The 27,200-nt window shown below is 39.7% G+C and overlaps 4 protein-coding genes across 10 annotated transcripts in view; 1 reads left to right on the forward strand and 3 right to left on the reverse strand.

Moving 5' to 3' along the window:
• Positions 1–11,453, forward strand: part of AFF4 (ALF transcription elongation factor 4) — a 56,491-nt gene extending 45,038 nt beyond the window's left edge. For 5 of the 7 annotated variants that reach the window (XM_052816681.1, XM_052816679.1, XM_052816680.1 and 2 more), the window contains 7 exons: positions 1,538–1,601; positions 1,751–1,887; positions 2,289–2,360; positions 3,075–3,168; positions 4,334–4,377; positions 5,241–5,464; positions 6,063–11,453. In XM_052816681.1, the coding sequence (XP_052672641.1) occupies positions 1,538–1,601; positions 1,751–1,887; positions 2,289–2,360; positions 3,075–3,168; positions 4,334–4,377; positions 5,241–5,464; positions 6,063–6,181 (754 nt within the window). In that variant the 3' untranslated portion in view covers positions 6,182–11,453. Of the gene's footprint in view, positions 1–1,537; positions 1,602–1,750; positions 1,888–2,288; positions 2,361–3,074; positions 3,169–4,333; positions 4,378–5,240; positions 5,465–6,062 lie in introns of those variants that run through there. The other 2 variants (XM_052816678.1, XM_052816685.1) reach the window with 2 other exon arrangements.
• Positions 11,454–11,644: 191 nt separating this feature from the next.
• LEAP2 (liver enriched antimicrobial peptide 2) lies at positions 11,645–15,481 on the reverse strand. The gene is made up of 3 exons (XM_052816688.1): positions 13,998–15,481; positions 13,431–13,570; positions 11,645–12,422 (listed from the first exon to the last, which is right to left on the reverse strand). The coding sequence occupies exons 1-3, from the start codon at positions 14,052–14,054 to the stop codon at positions 12,386–12,388; spliced, it is 234 nt and encodes a 77-aa protein (XP_052672648.1). The 5' UTR covers positions 14,055–15,481; the 3' UTR covers positions 11,645–12,385.
• A 2,702-nt stretch (positions 15,482–18,183) lies between these two features.
• On the reverse strand, positions 18,184–18,825 carry LOC128155122 (cytochrome b-c1 complex subunit 8). Its single transcript, XM_052816687.1, has 2 exons — positions 18,619–18,825; positions 18,184–18,401 (listed from the first exon to the last, which is right to left on the reverse strand). Exons 1-2 carry the CDS (start codon positions 18,770–18,772, stop codon positions 18,307–18,309), a joined length of 249 nt encoding a protein of 82 aa, XP_052672647.1. The 5' UTR covers positions 18,773–18,825; the 3' UTR covers positions 18,184–18,306.
• Positions 18,826–21,000: 2,175 nt separating this feature from the next.
• GDF9 (growth differentiation factor 9) lies at positions 21,001–24,552 on the reverse strand. The gene is made up of 2 exons (XM_052771979.1): positions 24,043–24,552; positions 21,001–22,079 (listed from the first exon to the last, which is right to left on the reverse strand). Exons 1-2 carry the CDS (start codon positions 24,470–24,472, stop codon positions 21,127–21,129), a joined length of 1,383 nt encoding a protein of 460 aa, XP_052627939.1. The 5' UTR covers positions 24,473–24,552; the 3' UTR covers positions 21,001–21,126.
• Between the last annotated feature and the right edge of the window lie 2,648 nt (positions 24,553–27,200).

A 27,200-nucleotide genomic window follows, 5' to 3' on the forward strand; every position in this document is an offset into this window, starting at 1 on the left:
TGTGCATTCCTACCGAGCATAAAAAGACCACGCAGTAGACTTAAATAGCTCAGGTTGTTCCGTTTTTAAATGCTGATGGGGCCTTTTCACCTCAGCAGGACACTGCCGCTACCTATCTGCCTGTTCTCTTCTCAACAGAGCCTGTGTCCTTTACAGTCAGGACATTGTGGTCATTGATAGTAAAGAGGAGCCATCGTTTTTTGAAATTCCAGATCCACAAGAGCAGGATTGGACTTTAATCCTGTGGGGTCAAAGAAAGTATCTTGAGAAGAAAATAAAACCAGTATTTTACTGTTTTGTGCAGACTTGATGTTTCACTTGTACCAGTTCAAATCTCAGCACAACGCTTGCTCTTAAAGCATTTCTCTTTGTTGTTCTTTAAATTCACTTCACAGATAAAATTATGTTTATACTAAACGTAAAAGTAGCTTCCTGGTTAAGAAATACTCGGAAGTGGGCAAGCTAGCTGGTTAGTGTTTTTCTCCTGATAGTTATTCCTTAAAGAAAAAAAAAGAAGAAAGCTAAGGGAATTTGATGATTAGAGTACACTATCAATCATTTAGGACAAAATAGTTTGTGGGGATTTTGTAATTATTCCAAGACAAAACAGGGCCAAGAAATTGAGATAAGATTAAAAAAAAAAAAATCTGAAAGTGTATTGAAGTATAGGAAGACATAATGAGAGCACCCTCCAAGGAACAGTCATTGTGCTTTGGAATGGTGACATGTTATAACCTTATGGTTATGATAGACACATTTTAGGATTTCTTGGGCCTAGAACTGATTGGACTAATTTTGTAGGTATATAATCTTTTTAATATTAACTGTTGCTTTGTAATGACATCAATTTCCTGTAAGTGGACAGTTAAAAATGTTGATTTCAGACACCTTTAATTCTTAGACAAGTAAGATAGGATGGATGGGAGAATTTATTTCAAACTGTAATCAACTCATAGGTAATACGTTAATATATTGAAATGTATAATTACACTTTTATCATTACCTTCTCATCTAGTTGTGAAAGTCATTTAGCATTGATTGTCTTGGGTGGCTAAGCAAAAGCAATTAACACCTGAATGCATCTTGATTTATTTTGTATTATTATCATAGTTTTTAAACATTTCACGCCCTCAGTAATGCCAGTCCTGGAGGTGCTGGATTAATTTGTTCTTAAATTTTGTGGTTTTTTCTTTCCCCTGCTCCTGTTGTCGGTCAAGTGTTTGGTTTGCTTGGCTATCAAATGCAATAAATTTAACCAAATCATGTGTCCTTATCAATTTGCTTGAAATACTGTTTTGAATTACCTGAAATTAGAGAACTAACTTTAAACTACTTTTAACAATTTTATCATACTGCAACTAATCATACTGGTTAACTGTTTTAACAACTTTTTAAACAGTTTTATCATAGCGTGTAGCTCCTGTAACTTGATTTAGACAGAAAAGATAGGAAATTTGGCAACATTAAGAACTTCAGTCAAAAAAGGAAATGCAATGTGGATGGGGCTGAGTCCATAAATTTGTGTCCTCTGTTGCAGGACTTACTCAGCTGATCATTATTTACAAGAAGCAAAGAAGTTAAAACATAATGCAGATGCATTGGTAAGTAAATCTCCAGTACTTATCCAATGTTTGCACATTGTACTGGGGTTTGTTTACTGCCTTTGCCATTTTGCTGCCCTTCTGTACTGGAGCTTTCTTGTACTTCCTCTCTGTTTTCTGTCCTTAAAAGTTTTTTCCAATCTCCTCAGTCTGACAGGTTTGAGAAGGCTGTGTACTACCTAGATGCTGTAGTGTCGTTCATTGAGTGTGGGAATGCATTGGAGAAAAATGCTCAGGAATCCAAGTCCCCGTTCCCTATGTATTCAGAAACTGTGGAATTAATCAAGTAAGCATTGCAAAGCATATACAAAAGTCAAGTGGGTGGGAAAGAGGTCTGGAAATCAGAGCTTCTAGATTTACTAAAGTTTTGCTGCCAGCTTTTGAAAACTTTTATCATTCTCTAATAAAACTGGATCGCTTACCAGTTCCAGTTGCTGAGACTTAAAGTGGTTTTGTGAAGGTTGAGATCCTTTCTGCTAAGGTTCTTGGAGTCTCTCTACAACGTGTAACACATGAGAAGCAAAATTACTCTAATTACTACCTAGCCAGCATTTTGTTTAGGGTCTGAGAGAGGTTCCTGAAATGGTGAAGACAGTTGAAACTAGAAATTCATAAGAAAGGTAGTGTTTTGCAATTGATAAATGATACTGTAGTCTTTATTTTGTTGCTTCCTTGATGTCTTTGTAGATACACTATGAAACTGAAGAATTACTTGGCACCGGATGCTACGGCTGCAGATAAAAGGCTAGCAGTGCTTTGGTATGTGTATTCTGAACTTACTACAATGCACTGATTAATTTCAAATGTTTTATCTACATGAAATGCTGTACTACACTGAGTTCTCAGGTGTTTCTGAACCAAATATATGAATTTTCCACTTGGCTGTACATGAAGATTAATGCTGTGTATCTGATTACTGGAAATTGGGGCAGAGGGGATGTTGACAAAAAGGGCCAAGTCCTTGAAATATTAAGGAGTAACAGCAGAAAGGATGGGAGTCCTTCCTATGTACTCACCCAGTGATAAGTCAAAATTTGGACTGGCTGTAAAGAATTGTCACTAGCCTCATAGATTAATGAAATGGCTGCAGCAGGTGTAGAGGACCAGAATCAATTGGTGTCAGATGGAAAAGAAAGGGGAGGCCGTGGCAGAATGCATTACACTCAGTATGTCCTGACACAAGCAAAAAATAAATGAACTCCTTGTCTAGGAAGTAACTTAGTGTTGTCTTCTAAGTTGAGAACTGGATTATATTAGCCAGATCACTGAAAATTATAGTTTCAGCTTAAGGCACACAGAGCTATTTTTATTTCCTTGAGAATTTAAAGGTGCTTATGGATTTTTTAGTTGAGTTACAACTTGAGAGTTGGCAGAGAAAGCTTTAAAGACACAGCTACTAGTTTTTTGAACTTCAGTCAGTTGTGATAAACTTGACTTTAACTGTAAATGTTTTGTTATTCTGTCTTTGGTCAGTCTTCGGTGCCAATCTCTACTATACCTAAGGCTTTTCAAACTGAAAAAGGAAAGTGCATTGAAATATTCTAAAACTCTGACTGAACATCTGAAGGTAATTGCATATGTATTTTCTTAAAATATTAAAACCTAATCAGATTAAAGCTCTAAATCACTTAAAATTCCTGAATCCAATTCTCAGACTGCTACATGTGAACTTGGAATATACCCTATTCAGAGCTGGACCTTGAAAGTATATTAAAGTTCAGTAGTTTAAAACTGGGAAGACACAGCATGGCTGTCATAACCCTACTGGTCCTAGCATGATAAGCTCTCTATTAATAATTTGATTGAGCTTTTGTCTTCTTTAATAAATTTAGTAGGCTTCAAGGAGAATTTGAAAATGTTTTTTCTTGCTGCAGATATAACAAGCTGAAACTTCACTTTCATGTTTAAGCTTAAGGGAATTCAGGATCTAGGGGTGTATTACATGGGCTGCAGCTATTCAGCCTTCGCAAAAGCTGGCGCCAGAGCCAACTTCTAATTCAAAACCAAATTGGTCTTTCTGAATTTTTGTTGTTTGCAGTGGGCTGCTAGATATTTGTTTTTAATTCCCCCCTCCCAGTGAATTTATCTAAATTCCTGTGCAACTGATTTAAAAGTGCTGTCAGGGAAAGGAGATTGAGAGATGTCCTTTGAATGAATTTATCTGAATCAAGACGTTGCAGATGAGAAAAACAGTTATGTTACTTCTGTAATGTTAGTCAGGCCTTAATCCAAACTGAGATTTTCAAAGGAACACTTGGGGGTATGTAGCTCATATGTCATGGGGTTTCTCTGAAACTTCCAGCTATCAATACTGAGAGGAAACAGGCTCATCACATGCCTGAGTTCTCTGTTTTTTTGAGACATCTTTAATTGTTCAATGCTAGTAATAACAGATTTCTTCCTATTAATGGGCTGAAGAAACCAAAATGTTCTCATAAGAGGCAATGGGATTTAATGATTAGAACAGAGGACTATTCCAATCATATATATATTTAGTGGCCTTCTTTGTGTTACTAAAATAATCCCTTAATTCGTGACTTAGTCATCAGTAAAAAAGGATATTTTCCCAAATTTGAATTTACTTTGATATTATTCAGAATGTTGGTTATTGCTTAAAAGAAAAACTACAAAAATGAATTTGGTCAAAAATAACCAATTAAATAACCAGATAAAGTGTAACTAGTTAAAGTATGAACATAAATCAGGTGACAAATTTATTTTTCCTCAAACAGAATTCCTATAATAATTCTCAAGCACCATCACCTGGTATGGGAAGGTAAGTAGTAAAAGCTGTTACCTGTATTTCTCAACTTCTAGCTAGTTTTCTACATAAACTGTGTGCCTGGGGTGCTCAAAGAGTAGCTTTTCACCCTTTAAAGTGTTGGGGTGGTTGTTCTAAGGGTGTAGATTTTGATTCAGACGTTTGTGTAATTATTCTCATAAAAGGTTTGGAAGATTGCTGCTTGTGATGGTGCTCTGCAGAGAGTTTGTCAGGCAGCTCCTTGTTACAAAAAAAAAAAAAAAGGGTCAGTGTGTCACTAACACACAAGTCACCTATCTCAGTGAGTTTTGTTGTTCTATTTAATGCTTTTCCCCTCAAAACAATACTTTATTAATGCTGCAAGCCCAGAAGGTTAGAAGTACTTTCAGGATTGTCTGTTCCATAGTATAGCAATTTACTTCTATTCTTTAAAACTTAACAATAGACCTTTGATAGATTACTCTGTGAGTTTTAGGAGGGCATTTTAGATGTGCATCGTGTTATCTGAAAGTGTAGTATTACGGCAGTATAGTTACCATGTGGTTGTAATGTTTTAATTATTATTCTTTAAGGTTCAATTTATTTAAACAATGAATTTAAGATTTTATTGAGTTAAAAGATGATGAGGTTTGGTGGTTAGGTTTTGGCCGTGAAGCTAAAATGTTAAGAACTGGAGGATGCTCAGCAGTTGTTACCAGCTCATGCATTTCATTTGTTGTAGGGCAAATCCTGACTTCTTGATGTGTAAAGTGGGAGTGCTTTAGCATCTCGCACCCTGAGGTGTGGGAAGAGAGGTCTTAGAGGGCAGCTTACAGCATGATGTGCCTGAAGTACATATATGTATGCATTTTAAAATTTAATATTTTTCTTTGGATAAGCAGCAAGCCTGTCGGTATGCCGTCTCCAGTCTCTCCAAAGCTGTCTCCAGGGAATTCAGGAAATTACTCTTCCGGGGCAGCCAACCCTTCAGGGAGCGGGTCTTCGGTGACGATCCCCCAGAGGATCCATCAGATGGCAGCCAGCTACGTCCAAGTTACGTCCAACTTCCTCTATGCCACCGAAATTTGGGACCAAGCCGAACAGCTGTCTAAAGAACAGAAAGGTAAGGGCTGGCACAGGTGGATTATAACATCGGATGTACCAGAGTGTGCTGAAACGCTTATAGGCTTTGACTTTTGGAGTTGCAGTTAATGGTGCGCAGGATGCTTAACCAGGTCCTCTGCAAAAGTAAGGTGGAAAGTTACACCTTCGATTACAGTGATACCCCAAGCTGGTTGTCTTGGTTGTCAAGGTAGTGTTGGAGATGTAATGTTTCCTACCAGATATGTGTTTAAAAAAAAAAAAAAAAAAAATTGTTGCATTTCCTGTAAAATGTTTGGTGTAGGAAGAGGAACTTGGTACATTTCCGTTTCTGAAATTCTTAAGTGAAATACAGATTTGAGGGGGGAGGCCAAGGAAGTTTTACAATAGTTTAACCATACTCTAATTATTCTTATCAGCCAGTCTTCTGCAAAAGAGTAAAGAAATTGATTAGAAAGGACCTTTTTCCTTTATTTTTATTCTTCCGTCATTCAGCCATCTCTCATGACTCCTCTCTATCTTAATGTAAAAGATCCATGCTGAAAGGATGGGAGGGTTGGGTGTAATATTTCCCATTTAAAAATACGTGCATAGTTTAACTTGTATTTCTGTTGTTTTAGAGTTCTTTGCTGAACTGGATAAAGTTATGGGCCCTCTGATTTTTAATTCAAGCATCATGACAGACCTAGTGCGTTACACCCGTCAGGGATTACATTGGTTGCGCCTGGATGCCAAGTGATATTTTGAACTGAAGGAATGGAAAATCGAACACATTTTTCTCGCTGCCTCTGATTTATCTCCACAACACTGTGTCATGTCAATAAGGAAGACTGCCATAACACATTGCTTAGTTGACACTAAGAGCAAGGAATGCTTTCACATGTCTCCCATCCTCATTTGTGTTTTGTGTTTTAACCCCAAATCATCTGGTTAATGGACTTCTTCAGTATTCCCGTTTTAAGTTATTTAAATATTTTAAAATTTGCTACATATAAAGGTGTAGTTTTGCTGATCTGTCCTGGATAGATCATTGGAATTCCAGTCATAATACATAAATAGTCAGTTTAAATCCTATTTATTTTAATTTTTTAATTTTAATTTTGAAAAGCCCAGTTTTGGGCGGTTTTAGCTATTTCTTCCCTAAATTTACCCTTTTGAGTACTTAGGAGAAATTAAACATAGACACTTTATTTAAGTACTTTGTGAGCTTTGTTACTCTGTAATGTCTTGTGGTGGTAGAGCCTGTAAAAGGAACTAGGATTGATAGGTTCTAACGTGTAGGGACACCATACTTTTCATGCCTAATGCCTATGAGTCAACTAATAAATGACAACTACAGATTTATTATTGCAGAATTTGTACTAAATAGAAAAGTTCCAGATATTCTTCTACGTATTAAGATACTTCATTTAAATGAATTATAAAGAAATTTATATGGAAAAGTATTTAGCTGGATCTGACTTGGATTGTTTACAAGGCAGTTTCAAAACATCGATTAACACTATAACAATCACAAAACATTACAGTAATTTGCATTTAATGTAATATTGAAGTAATGGTGTAGGAATGAACTTCAGTCTGATAGGTGCGATGCATACAGGAAAGGTTTCTGAAAAGGACAATCTTGTGCTTTTTTGCATCTCTTCATTTAAAATACATTTTGTTTCTGTGCTTGTCATTTTTTGACACTTAGAAAATCAGTGAACTTTGTGGTTAAAAAACCAACAATACTTAAATTCCTACCAGAACTGTCATTTGCATCTTTTCCATTGACTGAGAAACCAGTAATCTTAAGTAGAAATCGAGGTCCATTTTTTTCCTTTTAGGGTCTGATAGGTAATGGACACTACAGGATGACAGTGCAACAGCCATCGTGGGGTGGGAGCACACCTGCTATTACAGGGAAATTGACTGTTTTGATGCAGAATGGATTTAAAACTTGTATTTACCCCGTGTTAATGAAGGTCCCATTAATGTTTGATGGAGCATAATATTCACTTGCAAGGGAGCGACTTGGTGCAACAGAAGTGGTTCGTGGAGTTGCAATTGACTGCTCTCAAAAAGTGTAAACCAAAGTACCTTTCTACGTAAGGTGCTTGTCTGAGTAAAAGGTTTAAAATGCTACTGCTTTCAGTATTGCTTAGTGCCCCTAACATGTCTGGTGTGCCTTATGCCTTACTTTTAGATGAAGATTTTATGAACTGTTTACAAGATGTTTTACAGCAGGACCAGGTATACTGTATGCAGTGGTCTTCTGCAGTACTTTGGTAAAATTCCATTTCCTTTTTAAAAGTACTAGTGTCCGTCACACAAACTGACTTCTCATTGCGGTGGTCTCCTTTTGAAGAGTCAAACTCTGAATCCTTTGGAGTGAGGTTGTGGAATGCTGCTTTGTTTTCTCTCCCACTTAACCCTTTATTCTGTACCAGATATGAACGTGCATGTTCAGGAAAATTATTGCACTAAATTTTTTGTGTAGTTGTAGTTAAGTGCCAAAATCACGGCAACCTCAAGAGAAGGAATAGAATTCTACGCTACTTAGTACTGCAGTATGTCCTATGGGCTTTAAGAGTTTAGAAGTTTTGCAAATTAGTAACCTACTAAAAGGTAGCTGCATATTCGTAGAGCTTCCTTTGCGTTCCAGCGTGTTTTGTACTTCCAGAAAAGCTTTGCTACGTACGAATTGATACATGGTTAACAGACCTGTGACTTTTCCATGATAGCTGAATTTACTCTTCAGGTCTGTTGGAGCATCCTTTTTATTGAATCACTGTGCAAAGGTCACGTTTCTGTTAGTGTTTGCTGTTCGAGACAGAACTCTGTACCCTCAAACTCCGCATCTTGGTTAATGGGACACTGTCAACTATTTTTCCTTTAATACTCTAAAGTGCCTAGCACACTTTTGACGCTATATAAAAAATACCTTCGTAGAAGTTGCATTCATAGTTTATTTTTTGTGTAGTGCTGCACTAGCCAGCATGGCTGTTTTTTGGCTTGCTCCTTTGTGCACAGTTACCATTACTGTTAGCAGGAATGGTCTCATCTCTGGGAATTTTTTTTCCTTAACTAGAGTCCCACAAATACCTTTTGGTGTCACGCTAAATTGGTCTCTTAAAAATGTATCGCTTATCACTAGATCAGTGGATCTTAAAAAATTGTCTTCAAATGACCAGAAGACTTTTTACATCGTGTCAAAATGTGGACCTGAACTGGTTGAAAGTGTCCCACCTAAACAGTATACTTTGTAGTAAAATATCCTCTAGAGTGCTGTCCCAGGTCTTCTGTCTGTACGGGAGATACGCAGTGGTCTTGTTAATTGACAAGAAATGCCTTATGCATGTGTGGCTATTTTCAAACAGATAAATTTAAACTTCGCAATTCCAAAAGCATATCTTAATTTGAGATTTACCGTTGTTTCCGAGAGTTATGTACTTTGTCAGATTTCATAGCTAAAAAAAAAAATGCAAGTACATAATAGGCTTCCATCCCTCTGTCAAAATGCAGGCGAATGGTCTAAACCTGTCCTTTCGTACTTCTACACAACAGCAGTGGAAATGCACGCCACTTCAGTACTAATGCACGTCACACTAGTGACTAACGGTGAGGGAATCCCTAACTCCTGGCTTCCTAAATGATTCCCCAGATGATCATATATTAAATACATATCAACGCTGTAATTTTAATTCCCTCACTGAACGCGGTCCCAGTTGGTGAATCTTAAAAATGGCTTAATCAGACTAGGCTTGCTCAGATATCAATACTATTTGAATTTGCTGTCAAACTTGCAGGTTCCTAGGTGATAAGGTGCAACCATTTGTAATTATAAACAAATCTTCAGGACACCAGAGTAAAACAGCCCGAGACTTTTATTTTGATTTGAAATTATTAGCCATAAAGCAGAGCATATGGATGGCTCTCCTTGGCTTTTGATGGCAGTATGCAATTTGTATTGTATGTGTCTTTTAATATATATGTATATATATATGAACTCAGTCTGTCCAAAGTATATGTTATACTTGTTTTTAGATTATGGTGCAACTGACTATATTGATATATTATTTATTGAGTGCTGAATCACCATCTTATTGGTGATAAATATTGCATATTATACAGGAGTGCAATGTATATTCCTTTAGATTGCTGAGGCTTGATTGCTGTGATAACAAAAAAATGCCCTGAAATGTATTTATGAATGGCCCCAACATACAGAGAGTCAGTACTTTATGGAAATAATGTAGCGCTTGCCTGGGGCAAGTAAAATAAAGCCGTAGGCAGATAATTATGTCGTTTGCCAAAATGGCAAACTACTGGAAAGAGAGACTACCTTTGCTGTATTTAATATTTCATTTACCCAACAGATATTTGCTGTCACTGCAGTGTTTATATTAAGGCAGATACAAAAGGGCCTGAGCAAGTCAAGTTTGAATTACCCATTGGGGAGGAAACAGCTTCCAAATTCTTAGATTTCTGACAAATACTTTGGTCGGGGTTTAAATTACTCCCATCTGATGAATCAGTGTTACGGAAAACCCTGTGTTTCCAGGCAACAAAGTTAATGCTAGACATCTTTAAGTATAAAGAGTAGCCAAAGCTTTTGCCAGCCAACTCAGACAAATCCAGACCTATTCCAGGAGACGAATTTCCTAAGTGGGAAAGTTACGTAAACTCAAACAATCAGGGAACCGTGATGTATGTCCAACTCCGTTACTTTTCGAGGAATTGGTCTCTGCTGCCATGATGCCATGTGAAAACAGCAGTGTTGGGGCGGGGAGAGGCAGGGAGGGAAGGGTCAGCTGTACAGTCGATAAACTCTTCTCCCAGTATGCGCGTGGCAGAGCAGCAGCTCTGGTCTGTGCGCGGTCAGCCTTTCGGACAGCGTTGGCTCTCTGCTCTCTGCCAATACTCAGCTGAGTTTCAGTCGAATACGCTATACGGAGCAATTTGAAATGCTGTGGCACAGCGTAGAGTTTGTGTAGGCTATCTTCATGTAAACGCGTCACCTGTTTTAATTTCATCTGGAAGCTTAATGGAAGTGTATCCATTCCTGGTGTAACTCTCCACACGTGCTAACAGAGCTGATACCGGCAAATTGGAGTGCAGTGTTCCCTGTCTTCAGTTTTTATATGCAACCCTAATCGTTGATGTAGTTGGGTGCACAGTACTTCTGCAGCATTTGGTTTTGGCTGCATTGGCATTATACATCTGAAAACTCAACTCTAAGGACCAGGCATGACTTTTGCAAGCACAGTTCCTGACATTTGTATCTGGTCCCCCTTTTAAATTGTTTTAAGAAATTTTGTATATGGAGGATAAAGTGCTTATATATTTATTAAAAATCCTTTATCTTATTTGAAATTATTATTTGGTGAAGAAGGGTTTTTCTTTTGGGGGAGGGCTCGTGGGTGGGGGAAGGTAACTTTTAACCTGTCACTTATAAATGAAGCCCTTATCAATCATACAGAAAGGTACTGTTAGTAACTATAATGGGATGTCTCTGTTTTATGCTTTGTACATGACAAGTCCATGTGTTACATTTTGTTTCTATCAAAATATTTAGGCATCTGTCTTCAACCAAAACCTAAAAAAAAAAAACAAACTGTGATTTTATTTGTTGCAATACATTTGAAATTTCAAAGGGTACTTTGGGGCTCAAAATTAGGATTTCTAAGTCAGTATGTGCATTTCACGTAATAAAGCTGTTAATGGTGAGCAAAGTATTATATACTAACTAGATTTTTTCCACATCTGTATAGTATATTCTATGTATTTTGTGGTATTGAGATTATAGAAAGTTTAGTGTCTGAAACATGCGTTTAATGTGTATTTTTAAACAAATTTATGGCAATTAAAATATTTGGAGAAAAGGGTATCACATTTCAATTTGTAAAGATCTTTTTAACTACTGTGTCATTAAAATGCTTTGTACAATGCAAAACTGTAACTGGAGAAACTAAGTTTAATAAATATCAAATAGATTTTCTGTATTAAACTTCAAAAACACTGTGCTCGTATCTGTTGCATGGGCTTTCTCCTCCCTGGTATTGCATTTTTAAGCAGAGTTTTCTTTTTTGATCCTAGTGCTCTATGCATAACAAAAGAAAAATAGCATTCAGTATTTGTGTCCCAGACTTGTTGATATTTGTCTAATCAAAAGTGGCTTTGTTTCTTTCGGCCCTCCGAGTTAACACACAACAGGTCAAAATTGGGGTTTGATCAATTTATTTTAAAATAGTAGATACTTCAGTGGCACAAGTCAGTCTAGGACATTTATTTAAGTAAATTTGATTAGAAGTAATTAAAAGTAAATACTTTTCCTTCCAGTTATCACTGGATATATTTGGGATATTGAAAATGCTATCAGTATTATCGGTTTGTTTGCTCCCTCTTTCTAACAGGCCTTTATCTGAAGTACTGATAAGAGTTCAGCTGTTGAGACTGAAATGAGATGGAAGCATGATCTACTTTATGCACTTGCCAGGTTGAAGGATAAATGTCTAAAGTCCAGTTTGAAATAAGCACTCCGAAACACCAGCTGTGCACTCATCATACACTTTGCTCACAGGATACAAGGAAAACCAAGGTATTGAGCAAAAACCAAGGTGGTTTGCTGAATATAAATTTTTAATTCACACCTCAGAGGAAAAAAAAAAAAAAAAAAAAAAAGAACCATTACAAAAAACCAAAACAAACACGAGATGCAGAGTCCTTTTACTGAGCTTGGCCAGAGAGTCATCCTGAAGCGTGTGCTGCAGAGGTACAGCCTTGGTTAGGAAATGCTCTCAAGTTGTTTGAAGTCCTTTTTTATCAGTTCATATGACAGAAGTGTTAAATATACTTATTGCTCGATTCACTGTCCTAGCTTTTGAACAGTCAATAAATATTTCACAAGTAGAGTGGAGCATTGTTAGCAGTAACAGTGATGGGCGTTTTTCATCGTGACAGGTCACTCTGAGGCTGTTCTGAGGAAACAGCGGTTCTTCCTGGAAAACAAAACATCATCAGGCACTGACGGCTCGGACTGCCAGCTGCGTAGGGCTCAGACATACATCCTCAGATACATCCTTAGCAGCGTTCCTCTTACCCAGCTGTACAGCAGTGCTCGTATTCAGCTCATGTAGCCGTGCACATTGTACTCACCTTCTTATTCAGTTCATCTCGATTCATTTTATGTTCTTTGCTTTACATAATAACTACAAAATGCATGTTAGCCAGGGCTATGTGGTCTGGCTGCGGTGTAGAAATTACACGCAATTGAAATCCCTTTCTGCCTATATCTTCCTGTAGCTGCTGTTAGAGTTCACCTGTGTTAATCAGTAGAACCAAATGATGCATTTCAAATGCATGCAAAATAGCAGCCCAACTACCATGTCCTATTATATTGACGTAGAGTAGACAGTGGGTATATTCTACCCTGTCTCTGCTTTCTGGTATGTGTACAGTAGGTGCCACACAAAATCAGTTTTCAGTCACTAAGTAGTTATTTTAACTAATCAATTTAATTGTATGTAGTTGGACAATTTGTTTATGTCTAGTGTTCATGAGAACTAAATGGCTTTTGATATTTTAGTTGTCTTTTAAACTATGAGCTTAAGTAGTCACCTTAAATTGATTAATTTAGGGTAAGACACTGCTTTTAAATAATATGTGCTTTAAAGTGAATGGTATTGGCTTTAAGAAGGATTAATTTTAAGGTGTCTAAGTGATTATCTAAAAGCTGTCTAGAATCCTATGTTCTTTTTTTGAAAAGACAGGTTATTTGGGGTTGCGATGAAAGGTCTAAGGCTTGTAATCAAGGGCACTTGGACTCTGCTCTGTTTGCATTGCTTACAAAAGAGGTCTAAATCTATTGCCCCATCCCTATTCCTGGTATCTTTTTTTATGCACAGAATTAATTCCATATCTCGTTTGGGTGAGAGTAAGTGGGAACTTGCTTTACATCATATAATATTAAGAGTCGCTGAGCCTGAACATTGATCAGGATTAGTTACCTGCACAGCATTGTAATGCATTCACTGTTATCCCTGCACGAGGCTCCAATGGGTCTTAGTGAGACTCCTCTCCAGAAAGGTGTCATCCGCCTCTGTCTTGTTAGCTGGGGCTGTTGTTGGTGCAAGGAAGCGCAGTGTGTCTGAAACAGATGTAGCATGACTGTCAGAACATGCAGCAGCTGTAAGCAGTTGGTCATTCTGATACTGAGGTCAATAGTCTTAAAATTAAGTGAAGAACTTGAAATCTTTCTTGTTTTGAGATCATAGCATGCTCTGTTAAAGTATAATTGCTTGTATCCTAACCCCAAAGAAGTAAGAAGTATAAAAATTAACTATGTTTTTCAGTCTTCTTGGGAGGGGAGGCAGAATTACTTGCTAAGTTATGTCTCAGAGTAACCCCGTATTCACTAGGCAGTTACTCTACTTTTTTATGATGTTGAACCCTCTAAAAGAGCTCTGCTGTCACCTCCAACTCCTGCCCGTTACTCTTATTCACACAGATCATAACAGTTTTTATTAACTACCTGACCATTTCAATTAGCACTTTAAATAGTTATCTCTGTTTACCTGGCTGAGCAGCAGTGAGCAGAGCAGAAAGACTGCCATCACCTTCCAACAGTGCATCTTCTCAGTATGAGCTGTCACACTGACTGTAGGACCAGCCTTGGGCGGAGGAGGTAGGAAGAGCCCCAAATAGAACTTCCCAAGCTTCAGCTAGATTTTTATAGACTTCATTCTCTTATCGTTGCATCAGCTGTCAGTCATCACAGGAACAAAGTTCATTTCGGAGCAAGAGGGAATTACTAAGTTAGCATCTGCTGAAGTGATCTGGTTCAAGGCCTGTCTGTCTGGCTAATGATTGACTCTCCTTCCACTTGTACTTTGTCTGGTCAGCTTACAGGTTGCGCCAACTCTTCCTTTTTTTTTAAAACCTACCTAACGTGTTACCAGAACTCCATGGTGTATTTGCAAGCAAAAGGGTGGCTGGCCCAAAGAATTATGGTAAAGATTGAAAGCCACAACCTTATTTAACTTCTGTGACATTCACAGGGTGTTCAGCTTTGAGTTTGTCAGCTGGGGGTAAGTATTGTCTTACCAAGCTTATTTGGAGCAGAGAATCGTGCTTTTGATTCTGCTTCTCACTCTTGGTACATGAAAGAATCATGAGGAAGTTACTTAACCTTCCTTTCCACACACATGGTACTCAAAAAGCAGATGTAAGACTTTTCAGATGGGTTTTGGAATGTAAAAAGTTATTTTATGCATGATAAATAATAGACCTCTTTTTCCAGGGACCCTAGTGTATAGTTAAAGACAATAATCTCTAGATAGCGAATCCCAGAAGTTGAAGAGACTGCTGCAAGGGTTTTCTGGAGCTGAGTTGCTCCATGTGGCAAGACTATGGTTTCTTTAGATGAGCCATCTCTGCTACAGTCTGCCTCTGTACCTTACAGTGCACTCACAATGGTGCAGACAACTCCCATTGACGTGGATGGGCAGTCTGTAATCAAGACGAATCTTAATTTTTCCATTGTGAAATGAGATTGCAACAGCCTAGAGAAAAGAATGTTTAAGAAGAGCTATTACCTCTCATCTTCTCTATAATCCTCTGTTTACGAACATTGGGACAAGTGGGAGAAGCGTATGTCTAAGATTACCAGTCTGTAAATGGACCTTGCTGGTACTCGCTGCTCCTCCTCATCTGTGAGATCTTGTGCATCTGGCTCCCACGTCTGTCCCATGTATGCCGTCTCTGTCAGGTACAAGATTTTTGATGATTGCAGAGTCAAATAAAGAGAATACCAATTTATTCGTGTCAAGTATGTGTAGGTTTTGGAGCACACTGTTTTAAGTCACTTCAAGTAGGAAGATGCTGTATAAAACAATGGAGTATGTTTTAGCTAAATTGTAAACACAAATCTGGATGTAATGGCTTACCATTTTCTGTGATTGCTTAATAAGGAGGCAGAAGTGCCAGCATGGAAGGCAAGTTACTCAGATTAAGATAATGCCATGTTGTCAGGTTCCTGTCTACAGATTATTACCCCTTAGCCCACACTTCACCGGGATTAAACAAAAACCCTTCCCAGTATTGGTCTACAACCACTATTGGAAAATTTGTTCCTTTCCTAGGGTTCTTCGTACACTCTTTCCTCTGCCCTGTTCGTCTTGCTTCCCTGGGAGGAGGAATCAAAACCCTTCATTATTTCACCTTCCTGTGTCTTATGTAGGGAAGGAAAGGGGAACAGTAAATGATGGCGCATCAAATAGCTGAACTTAAAAGTTTCTTTTACATTTGGCTGTGAATTTCTCAATTGTTTTTCCCATGAAGTCCTTTCTTTACATGCACCTGAGTTCTAATTTCTGCTATTTCCACTAGGCACTAGTATAGAACAGAGAAAGGAAAACAAGAGGCGGCAGCAGTAGTCTTGACTTCATCTGTGGAGCACAGGATTTGAAATGACAGCTCTTTCAACTCTGACAGCAGTGCCCTCTGTAAGTCACGGTTTCTCGGCTAGGTAAGACTAGTACTTTGTGACGATATGTCAAAATTGCTGTGTGTCCTTCTGGGTTACTGACAGCGTCAGCATATCCCTTTCAGGCAGCAATCTGTTTACTCTGTGCAGGAAACTGGGGAAGAAAGAAAAAAATTGAACCAATTGTTTCCACGTACGCAAGTCCAGCACGCCAGTAAAAAGCCACAGCACAGACGCAGGTTAGAAAAACACAACATGACAAAAAAAGGCACAAAATGTTGCTCTGTTGCCACTTCTAAGATTTAGGAAAGGGAGAGCTGAAATAAATGACTGACAAAATTTCAAGCACCTTTTTCAGATTCTGAAATACCCACCGGCCGAACTCCCGAATGCCAGCAGGAGCCGTATCCCTGCTGGTAACAGGCTCTGCATCCAGCTCCCTGCCCGGCGGTCTGGGTGAGCGCAGGGGCACGGGAGCCGGAGGGCGGCTCGGCAGGGCTCGGTGGAGCAAAGGGTGAGGAGGCCCAGCCTGCCTCCTGACTCGCTGCTGACATTGCAGCGGGGCTGAGCCGCTGCCCGAGCAGTTGCTGGGCTGCGGTGCCTTGGGTAACGGGTCACCGGCTGAGGTGAAGGTGCTGCGTTGTTTACAGTAGTCTAGCAGCTGGTTCAGAGGCAGTTCAGCTGTCTGAATGGGGGCAGGGACCTTGTGAGAGAGACCGATGAGCTGCTCACCTTCAGCAGAGTAGCTGAGATGAAATGCATTGAAAAACTAGCGTTTAGGGAAGCTACCAGCATAAAAGGTCACACAGGCTATCATTTAGGCTACCCTTCAGCTGCTGTGGGCTGTTCGAGATGTCTTTGCCAGCTCTCACAATCGTAGTAGCCAGTTTGTTGTTCCCTGCTTGCTTAAGCTGTCTAGAAAATACCAACAAACTGAAACACAGAGTTAAATTTAAGCACAGAGTATTTTTGGCACAACTTGCAGCACTGGGTGACTTGTATTACTCCTGTTTATGCCGACCTCGGACTGCTTGGAGTAAACACAAGAGCAGTAGGAACAGCCCTAAGATGGAGCTTAGTCTTATGTGCTTTTTAAACATAATGTTTAAAGAGCCCCAAAAGAATAAGGCATTCAGCTATAAAAATTGCATGCCCCCCAAGAGACTGAGCATCTTTATCTTCCAGACAGCCCAGCCCTGAGCACACCAAGTCCCTAACGCAGGGAAATGTCGCTCACGCCCTGTGGATAAGATAAACTCTCAGAACCAGCTACAGGAATAGCACGATGGGGAGATAAACGTGTTGCTTTGCGCGGCGCACGGGCTTGAGACAGTCAGCTCAAGATTGAAAGCAAAAAAGGGATAAAGGAACAGCCAGATGTTCTGGACTTTGAACAGTGAAGCTTTTTTATATGTTCAGAGCCACAGGGTGAATTTCTTTGTCACATACTCAAGTAACTTTACTACTACCATTTGATTTTAAATCATCTTCAGGTATTAAACAGTCTTGTTTCTCCCGGTGGTTTCCAAGAAGCAGCTTCTAATCCAGCCTGTTAACGCGAATCAGGTATCAGAATTGCAGTTAATCATCTGATTAACATTAATAAATACAGTAACTAGAATCATCACAGAATCATAGAACAGCCCAGGTTGGAAGGGACCTCAAAAGATCATCTGGTCCAGCCATTCGTGGGAAGGGAGCCCAGATGAGGTTATCTGCCACCTGAAAACCTGTGGCAACAGGGGCTCCACCATGTCTCCGGGGAGGTTGTTCCAGCGATCAATTGTTCTCACAGTAAAAAATTCCTTTCTTGCATCGAGATGAAACCTCTCCCGGTGCAGCTTGTCCCCGTTGCCCCTTGTCTTCTGCACGGGGCAACTTGGGGAGAGCGAGCCTCTGCACAGAGGGTCAAAGTCCACGTTCGATCGGAGCTGTCAGCCAGCTCATGCAGTTTTGGTCAATATCAAATCAGGTGGCCTATTTGTTTTTCACAGATATCAAGGTTAAAGGAAAAAGCAGTGGCCAGTGATGGAAAGATAAAGGGAGCAATGAGCTGTTATTTCAAATCATCTCCAGCTGAAGGCAGCCTTCGCTACGCTAGTTATACTGAGAAATGTTTCACAGAAACAGGAGTCAAAAAAGGCTGGAAATGCTGTCATATAAAAGAGTTTGAGTGCACAGAACTTTAGCCTGATCATCTCCCTCTACAGCGTGAACCAGACAGAGATGTGACGCTACTCACCTTAAACATCTCAAGACACAGATTTCACACAAAGTCATGGGGCAAAGTTAAAGTTTATTAGACTCATCTCCCTCTCAATACCCCTCTAGTCACGCAAGCAAGCTTAGCAACACGGAGTTGATAATACAGCGAGGTAACGGTCTCCTTATTAACTCGATTACTGGTCGTTTTCATAGTCAGCGGGGTTCTTCCTCTTCAGTCTCTCAAACTCTTGCGTTCCCCAGGAGTACAGAAGATAGGCTCCCAGAAAGGCTGGAAAGGAAAGGGGACACTCACAAGTCGCACTGCAATAAGCACAGCACAGAACCACCGCGCTCCCGTGACGAAACACAGCCTCACGCAAAGCCGCCGCTACACGGACGCCTCCCCCGTCCCCAAAATAACGCTGAGAAAGTAAAAAAGAAAAAAAAAAGGGGGGGGCCTCGATCCCTCAAAGACCTCGCTCTGAGCCATCTCCCACCGTACTCACGGGGCACCACCTTGAAGACCTGGGAGCTGAAACGCCGCCAGATGTTGGGCAGCCCGTGGGACAAGACGTTGGGGAAGGCGCGCTGCTCGAAGGGCGAGAGGCTGTAGGTGATGACATGGCGAACCCGCGCCAGGTTCCCGAAGTGAAGGCCCATGGTGTCACCTTCTTCACCCTGGCTGCCGCCGCCCGCCCCCCCGGAAGCGGAAGCGGCATGCCGCTTCCGCTTCCGGGGGGGCGGGCGGTGGCGGTTCCCTCAGTCTCTCCCCTCACCCCCCTCAGCGAGGTTTATGGCCGCCGGCCCTATAAAATCACAGTTTATATATCACAACCGTAAGAATTTAATCCTTAATCCTGCTGAAATTTCCTCTGAGCCCGGGGGGGGTGTGTGGGATTTCCAACGGCGAGTCGGTACGGCGTTGTTGAAGGGGGTGGGGACACCCACCTCAGGGGAGCGCTTCAAAATCCAAAGACAAGCTGGTCGTCAGAGAAGAGGCCGCCTTTTTGTGGTTTCCTACCTCAACAGCAAGAGGTCTTGAATATTACTATTATTAGAATAATTATTCCTGCAGACTAAAAATGGTGTAGCAGCGTAAACCCGCCCTGGAGAATGCGGTTGCAACCTTTAATCCGGTAATGTATTCCCGAAGCTGCGTGTAGCTGACCCCAAAACGCAGTTTCTTTAGCTTGACTTAGGCATTTTGTCTTAAATAGGCTTTTCCATTTGTGTCACAGAAAGAATTAATTTTATTTTCCTCCTTGGCAGCTCGGTGAAGCTGAATTCCCGCTGTTTGAAAGGCATTAGCAGGGGTGACGCTGCATTAGGCAATTTGAATTAACCCAATCAAATGCAGCATTGATGATGGGCTGGGATTTTTTTGTTTGTTTGACATCAAGATATCTGCCTTGAGCTTTTGGTATTTATTTCAAACGAACCTTCAATTAGAGCCAAAGTGAGTGCTCTTTTTAGTTCAACAGTTCCAGGCTAATGCAATCTTCAGTTAGGAACTTCATTTTGATAGAGGCTATATGACTGTTAGCCGGATCATATTGCACCTCCACGGAGTGCTTCAGATGTGGAGAAGCGTCACACCGACATCGACTAGTTCACAGGGATGAGGTAGACCATTGTCACGGTAACATAAAACCAGACACAGTCCTCTCCAGTTCAATCCTTCCCCTGCCTGGCTGAATTCCCAGCCCCAGGCCAAGCCCTGTAGAATTGCACAGGTCATGATCTAAGGTTAGGGTCTGGTTAGGTGGCTTATTGTGGAAAGTTAAGGCATTTATGTATCAATGCATTAGCAAGTCATCATTTTAAAGCCTATTCTTAATGAGCTTTGAGAAGACAGTGCTGCTCCACAGACTTCTATTAAAAAAAAACAAAACAAAACTAAAATCCCTACCAAAGCTGGGGTTTTGTGCGTGAGCCCATCTAAAGACCTCTTAGCTTGGGTCCCCAGCCCAAACCCAGCATTTTTGACAAAGTTCTTAAAACTAGAAAAGTCTAGGAGAAAATAAATCAATTGTATTAAAAATCTTTTTTTGAAAGCATATAGAATTAAGACACTTACTATAATTTTATTGTGAGAGGAAACAAGGCTATAGCCCCACATTTTCAGACTACTAAACCAATTTAACAGCATTTAAATCAATTAATTTAATAGGCTTCTAAAAGCCTTGACCCCCCCCTTAAACTGACAGCACTGCACATTTCTTTGCAATTCAGAAGCAAGTGGCAGTGTGGTTCCACATGTAGCTATCCTGTGCCCTCACCCCATGAACAGCTTGTGTTTTGTTCTTGAACTAGATCAAGCCTTTCTGTTTTTAACAACTCACCAGTAAGCTGGTGCTGGTTCTTACTCAAATAGCTCAGTGATTTAAATTTTCACAAGTTACCACACAGCTGTCCTTAAATTCTTACCACCCATTGTTGAGAAAACCCAAAGAGTGCAACAGAAGAAAAGCAAGAAACAACCTTGTAACTTTTTACAGAACAGTGAGGAAGAGTTGACTTCTTGCTTGGGGGAACTGGAAACATGGTAGGGAAAAAGAATGAAAAACTGAGAAAGTAATTTTAACATTAAAGACTTTCTTCCTAGACACTTGCTGCAGATGTCAGTCACACAAAAGATCTCTTTATATAGAGGAAGACTAGTAGGCACTGGGTGTAAGTGGTGTGCATGATAGGCATTTATTTCTTTTTTTAAATCTATAACAAAACCTCTTAAAATAGACATCTGGTAGTCAAAACCTTTTCCACATTTTAAATGCAAAATTATTCCAATAAAAAGATATTATTTACATTTAATTTCACATTCTAGAAAGGCTGAGTGGCTACAAAAATAAGTGCTATGACGTAAACACCTTCTACTAACTCCATGCTAAATCCTAACTGGTTTTACAGAGCTATTAGAATTACACAAATACTATTCATTTGATTATAGCTACAGATACTTTGAGGATGCAGAAATACCCAAACCCGGATTAAAATCAATTAGGGTTCACCCACTACCGACAAGTGCACTTGGTAGCTATCATATCTTCGTACTCTTTGTAGACTATGGAGCCATCGGGCTCTATGGTTAGGACGCTCAGTGGGCTGTATTCAGCAGGAACACAGGAGGGCTTTGGAACAGAGGAGTCCAGTTTCTCATATATTATGTTCTGTACCATTGTGTGTACCGGAGAGCCATAACGATGCCCGACAACCCTTGGGCAGTCACCTTTACAATACTGAGGGCTGTACCTGTGTGGTGCTATTATCCATTTGTCCCATTTTAGTTGGCTAAAACTTAGACGGAAGTTGTGAAGCTCACACTCGTTTTGAGGGAACAGAAATTGTTTGAAATATTTGCTCAAATTATGAGGTGGAGTTGCTGGTGCTTCTTTAAGATTCTCAGCTCTTCGCTGTCGAGAGGCCCTTTTACCTTGTGAATTCTCCTTTCCTTTGCCACCCGTAGGATCAACAAGCGGACTGTTCCTTTGCCTGGGCCACACTGGGTTTTTCCTTCTGTGTCTAAGTGAGTTCCACCTGTGATAAGCTTGCTCACTGGTATCATTCAGATAAAGAAGAAGAGAAGGGGGAAGCAGTGCCATATTAATTGCATTTTCCAGTTTAGTGTTCTGTTGTGGATCACCCATCAAACAAGTGACATTCACAGCCATATGAATATTCCTCCTGTTAGTAGCAATTAGAGGCTGGAGAAAAGAAGTCACATCAATCTCAACCCACTTGCGTTTTCTAACTTCAAATTGCAGGCTAAAAGGTATAGAGTGCGAGAGGCTGGGACACACTTGGCTAGAAGAATCATGCTCCTTAACAGATAAATGGCACATGCACGTAATGGAAGAAGAAATGGGAACTGATGTGTCAAAGGAATAGAGCAAGACAGACTTGAGTAAGTGCTCTAGAGCAGTAACACGATCCAGGTTGAAGAGTAAATCCACCAAGTGAACGTCTCCTGAGAAGGGAAACAAAATCTTGTCAAGTTAATGCATCTTAATTTTCCACCTAGACATGAATAGTATCGTGTAGTGGAGAAGTAGTAATAATTCAGCAGCAGAAGAAACCAATTTAGATGCCCTCCCTTACTTTTATTATATGGAATTTCTACTTCAGTCAGGGACATAAGATTTAAGAGTTAAGAAATGACAGCAAAACCAAGAAAACCCATGATTTTAAGAGGTATTAGGATTCATTTCATTAAAAATATAGTACAGGAGGAAGTTAGCAGTTGTCTTTTCAGTGTTTATATGAGGAAACAGGAACTAGATGCTCCCAATTATACAAGCCATGAAATTAAATAGCTAAAGTTTTAAAGTGAATGCTTTCAGAGCTTTTTAGCATTAACTCCAGTTATTCTTCCTACTCATATATTTTCTCCTATTTAAATCTCTTGACCAGCAGCTGCCAGCAAGTCTGAGTAATAACAAGGCAGAAATTTATTTATTAGCACTACTTTAAAAAATTATCATTCTTTCATGGGAGTCACTTTGCTTTGCTTTTATGAAGCAGAACCAGAGCTTCCAAGTTATTCTGAACACACATTCCTGTCCCATTCACCCCTACTGTAAGATACACTACTCTTATCTTTTCCCCAATGTTAAGAATTTTCTGGCATTCTTTGAATTTGCTCCAATTTCCATCTTATTTTGGGATCAATGAACCCATTGCCTGGCCTGTTTTCCAGACGTTGACATAGCCTATGTTTAATATATTGCTTTTTTTACTACTCGCCACTGTATTTTTTCTGTGATTAGAAATTGTTCATTTTCGACCACACAAGTGCGTTAAGTGATCTCTTCAAACTTACATAGGCCAAATAATAAGAAATCAGATGAGGGCTCTATAGACCTTGATAGACTTATATTTCCTGTATTAATGATTTTTTCTAAAATCATGAATTTGTATAACCTCAATAATTGTAGGAAGTTGGTTCAGATTCAGTCTGCTACTTTAATTATTACTACATTTAGGATATATAATCACAAGATTAACTGTTAAGTGTTAGTATATTTATGAATCCATAGATTATGCTATGCCAGGAAATTTTAGTCATAAACATTGATTTATTTTTATTTTATTTTTCCGTAGTGAATGCTTCTTAACTGAACCTCGGTCTCAAAGTGCTGTTACTGTGCACAGGTATGATGTTTGTGTTTAAGGTTATCTGTCTTTCTAAGTAAAAAAATCCAAGTCAGGAGAGCTCGGATCACTTGTCAGCCATCACAGAATTAGAACTAAAGGCCAAGGATTTCTAGCTGCTGTTGCTGGGACCAGCCCATTAAGAAAACTGTGAAACCACAGTAAGTTGCAAAGTGCCCAGCCATCCTAGTTTTTCAGTCCTGAGCCCAATTTACAAGTAGTTCTGCTCTTCCCTTCAGGATATTCACACATTTGGGTTGTGATTCTTCCCTAGCAACTGTACAAGGCAAGGAGAAAAGTCATCTTGCAATGGCATTCTGGCAGTTTGTTACAAGTCTTATTACAGTGCTGTGTTTCTGTGGCCTTGAAAAAAGCCAAACCAAGATGGGCAGCAGAAGGAAACACAATGCCCATTATGCCTAACCATTTTGTCCACTTTTCTTACTTTACTTAGAACTGATTGTAGAGTTTTCTGTGACTCATAGAACTGATTGTAGAGTTTTCTGTGACTCATAGTAAGATGAGTCAGCCTGAAACATCACTATCATCTTGATCGTAGTACCATTTGTGTGGCATTTCCCAAACTGTGGAGAAGTCTATGTCTAAGCCATTCAAGAATAAGTAGGTTATGAAACACTCCTACAGTTTAAGAAAAGAGCCATCAGGATTGAAATAGCAACAACTCTAAAGAAATAAGATATTTTTATATTATGCTGCAATTACAGAACACACAGAAAGCCCCCCTTTAACCTTTGCAACTCAGGTCACCCCACACCTACCTTTCATTAGGTCCCTGTGGTGGTGCTTGCATTCAGAACACGGAGTGAAAAGTCGTACAGTGTTATAGAGGTGGCTTTTATTAGCCTTTGGGATTCCCTCCTTGGTAGCAGACATCTTATATAGCCTCTTCATGTACCGAAGGGCTCTGGACCCTGGCTGTAGCCTGGGGGCCTCACTTTCCCAGTTCTGGTGTCCCCGGTCAGACAGCACCTTGAGAAGGGGAGGCAGGAGGGCATATCCACGTCTCATGCCTTTTGGCAGCTGCAACAATGGATGTAGCTCACTGGCGTTGTCCTCAGGGGCTACCGATAACCCAGAGGTCTTGTCAGAGACTACACGATCCCTGGAGCGAGGGGAGCACTGGATGCTAGAAGAAAGCCAATGAAGACAGCAATAGAAACAAACACAAATTCTCCAAGTACTCTCCATGCTTTTTAGGGTTGCAGCCAAAAAAAATGCCTCCTCTAAAATATTCAAGGAAAAAGAGTACCTGAGCCCAATCCCTTATATATGTTGCAGCTGTGGAATGGGAGGGAGGTTTCCTTCTGATCAGGAACCAAAGAGAAAGATCTGCAGCTGGCTACTGAAACCACATGCTTGTTTGCATTTAGGCTAGAGCCTTTGCCCATTAAAGCATATTATAAAAAACCCCCCTTATTCTGAGAGTTAACCTTTTTCACATGGTAAATTACAAAACAAGAGTGAGTGCCAGCCTCCAGAGGGAGCTGGGGAGACAAGTTAGTATTGGCTAGCCTGTCTAAATCCATATTTATTTGCAGAAATATATATAAAGCTAAATACTATTGCTCTTAGCAATAATAGCTAATAAAAAAGAAACTTTTTCATTTTGTTAACGTATTTCTCACATTTCACTTCCCTATAACAGTAACGTCCACCTGAGAGAGAGGTAACTGTGACTATAGTACCATCAGATTTGTTTTCATTCCAGCACACAGCACGTATTTCCTCCAGTCTGAGGTAAGGCATCCAAAAAGCAGAGTGCTTTTTCAGTCAGTATCAGATATCTGTGGAGTGTGCTCCAAAAGACTCCAAATGGAGTAATATTGATTGCATCAGAAATATTCAGAAACTCTTGTAGCTGAACATAACTACAGGGATGGGGTTTAGTTTTAATTAGGAAAATACAGGGAAAAAAAAATGTTTTCATGACAGTTGTTTTTAGTTAGAGCTATGCTGTCAATAATCGAGTGAAATGTCACCCATAATCTAAATTTCACATCTTAAGGCTTCTGAGTGAGGATTCCTTGTTCAGAGAGTATTTAATTAACTTACAAAAATGTCAGTCTGGCGTTCTTTGATTTGGAGTGGAAGGTTAATTCAGATAACAATCTATGATATGAAACAATATAACCTTTTCTGCTAGGTTTCTTAAAGCTGATTTGGTTATGTTAAGAGGGGGATACTGTCACTTCTAAGGTCAGCTATGTTTAAACTGTTTTGGACCAGGTGATCTGTACTTTGATTTATTTTAAAAATATATCCTTCAGTCAGGCATGCTTGCACCAAACAAGCTCATCTGCTCCCTCCCTTGTGGGTTTGAATTAGTCCCACTTTACATTAGTTTCAAACACATGTAACTACAGTTTCTGCTGCTCCATGACAACTTAAGCTGCCCTTTAACCCTACCCTCTTCCACAAAACAAACGTGCATTCCTGCTCTCTCCTTTGCAGTGATTTTTGGTGGTGTTAGATCTTGTGGTGGGTCCAGTCAGAGAGCTGAAATGGTAGGAAAATAATCCAACAAAAAGTGAATATTTGCTTGGTTGGTCTAGACCTGTGGAAATGTTTAATAGGCCAGTTGATTTGACTATGGCGTGTTGACTACTCAACCCTTTAGAAAATGCAATCATTTCCAGTGCATAAATAGGAGCTGAAATGCTCTGAGAGTAGCTATAGGAATGCGGGGATTCTTAACATCAGTGAAGTCTTAGAGTCTTCCCATGAATGTATTTCTAACTTTAGGCAGTTCTTGAGCAGCTTCTAATAAACTGGACTTCCTTTGCTCTGCAGTAGCCTATAATAAAGAGGGAGAAAATTGGAATTTATGTTGCTGTTGATTTTTTCCTCTGAAACCCAGTTCCCCTGAACAGATTACCGATCCAGCACAGTCACAACAATCCCTACGTGCAGAACTGAAGCCTAGTGACTTGCAGGGGAGTCAGGAGCTGGGGGAGGGAATGAAAGAGGAAAGAGAGAGCCTTGTAAGCCACACTCACTGCCAAAGCCACTTTATCATCCAAACTGTGACTTTTTACTGGGCTTCAGGTTTCTCAATGCTTGGACATGTTTGCTGAAGAGTTATAAATTGTGGCTATATTTGAGTGAAGATTCTGGCATACCTACACTTGTAGGTAGTTGCAAATACATGTGCACAAGCATTTAAGATATAAAGACTTGTTTAGTAGAACACAATGTCCAATGAGATTAGTTTCATCATATCTCTTTAAAATCCAGACCATTATTAGATTGTTTGATAGTCTCATGTTTTATATATCTTAAATATTTATTCTCTCTATTATTAATCATTAGATTGCTGCAGCAGAAACTATATTTTCCTTTTTTTCCCTGGAAAACACTAAATACCTAGTGTGTACTACCACAAACTAATAATTTTTAAATTCCTATAAAACAGAGCTGAAGAATGTGTAGCTTTGCCCTGTAGCTAGATAATGACGTTTGTTTGTTTCCCACAAGGGAGCGAAAGCATTAATCAAAGGTATAGCTGTTATGCCCTGATAAACAAAGTGTTTTCCTTTTGGCTCACTGAGCTGATTCAGTGGACTTTGAAATATAAGAAGTATCAGGTGCTCTCTGCAGGGTCCATTAATAATGTTGCAGAAACTTAGCTAACTGCCCGTGCAGAGTAACAGCTGAGTAACGTGTCTGCTATACAGATGTGAGCTGTAGCGGTTTCTAACTGTAAAAAGAAGAAATGTTTCCTGTTATTTCTAATAGCTTCTTCTTGCCATAAACCAAAAAGATCAAACAAATTATTTTAAAGAACCAATGCATGTATACTTATGTCATTGTTTGACAAGACAGAATCAGAGCTAGAAAACTACGTACCACTGATTTTATGACTACAGTGTAAAAAAGAGATTTTTTTTATCACTTATGATAGCAGCCTGTGCTCAAG

The sequence above is a fragment of the Harpia harpyja genome, chromosome 20 (genome assembly GCF_026419915.1).
Source record: "Harpia harpyja isolate bHarHar1 chromosome 20, bHarHar1 primary haplotype, whole genome shotgun sequence".
Taxonomy (NCBI): domain Eukaryota; kingdom Metazoa; phylum Chordata; class Aves; order Accipitriformes; family Accipitridae; genus Harpia; species Harpia harpyja.

Excerpts from the sequence above, each read along its gene's own strand:
- LOC128155122 (XM_052816687.1), bottom strand. The coding sequence starts at position 18,772 with ATGGGCCTTCACTTCGGGAACCTGGCGCGGGTTCGCCATGTCATCACC. Across the intron at positions 18,402-18,618 it reads GGTCTTCAAGGTGGTGCCCC|CCTTTCTGGGAGCCTATCTT; the intron begins GTGAGTACGGTG and ends TTTCCTTTCCAG.
- GDF9 (XM_052771979.1), bottom strand. The coding sequence starts at position 24,472 with ATGGAGAGTACTTGGAGAATTTGTGTTTGTTTCTATTGCTGTCTTCAT. Across the intron at positions 22,080-24,042 it reads CCACAGGGACCTAATGAAAG|GAGACGTTCACTTGGTGGAT; the intron begins GTAGGTGTGGGG and ends TTCCCTTCTCAG.
- LEAP2 (XM_052816688.1), bottom strand. The coding sequence starts at position 14,054 with ATGCACTGTTGGAAGGTGATGGCAGTCTTTCTGCTCTGCTCACTGCTG. Across the intron at positions 13,571-13,997 it reads GCTCACTGCTGCTCAGCCAG|ACACACTGCGCTTCCTTGCA; the intron begins GTAAACAGAGAT and ends CATCTGTTTCAG. Across the intron at positions 12,423-13,430 it reads TGCATTACAATGCTGTGCAG|GAAGAACCGCTGTTTCCTCA; the intron begins GTAACTAATCCT and ends TTTGTTTTCCAG.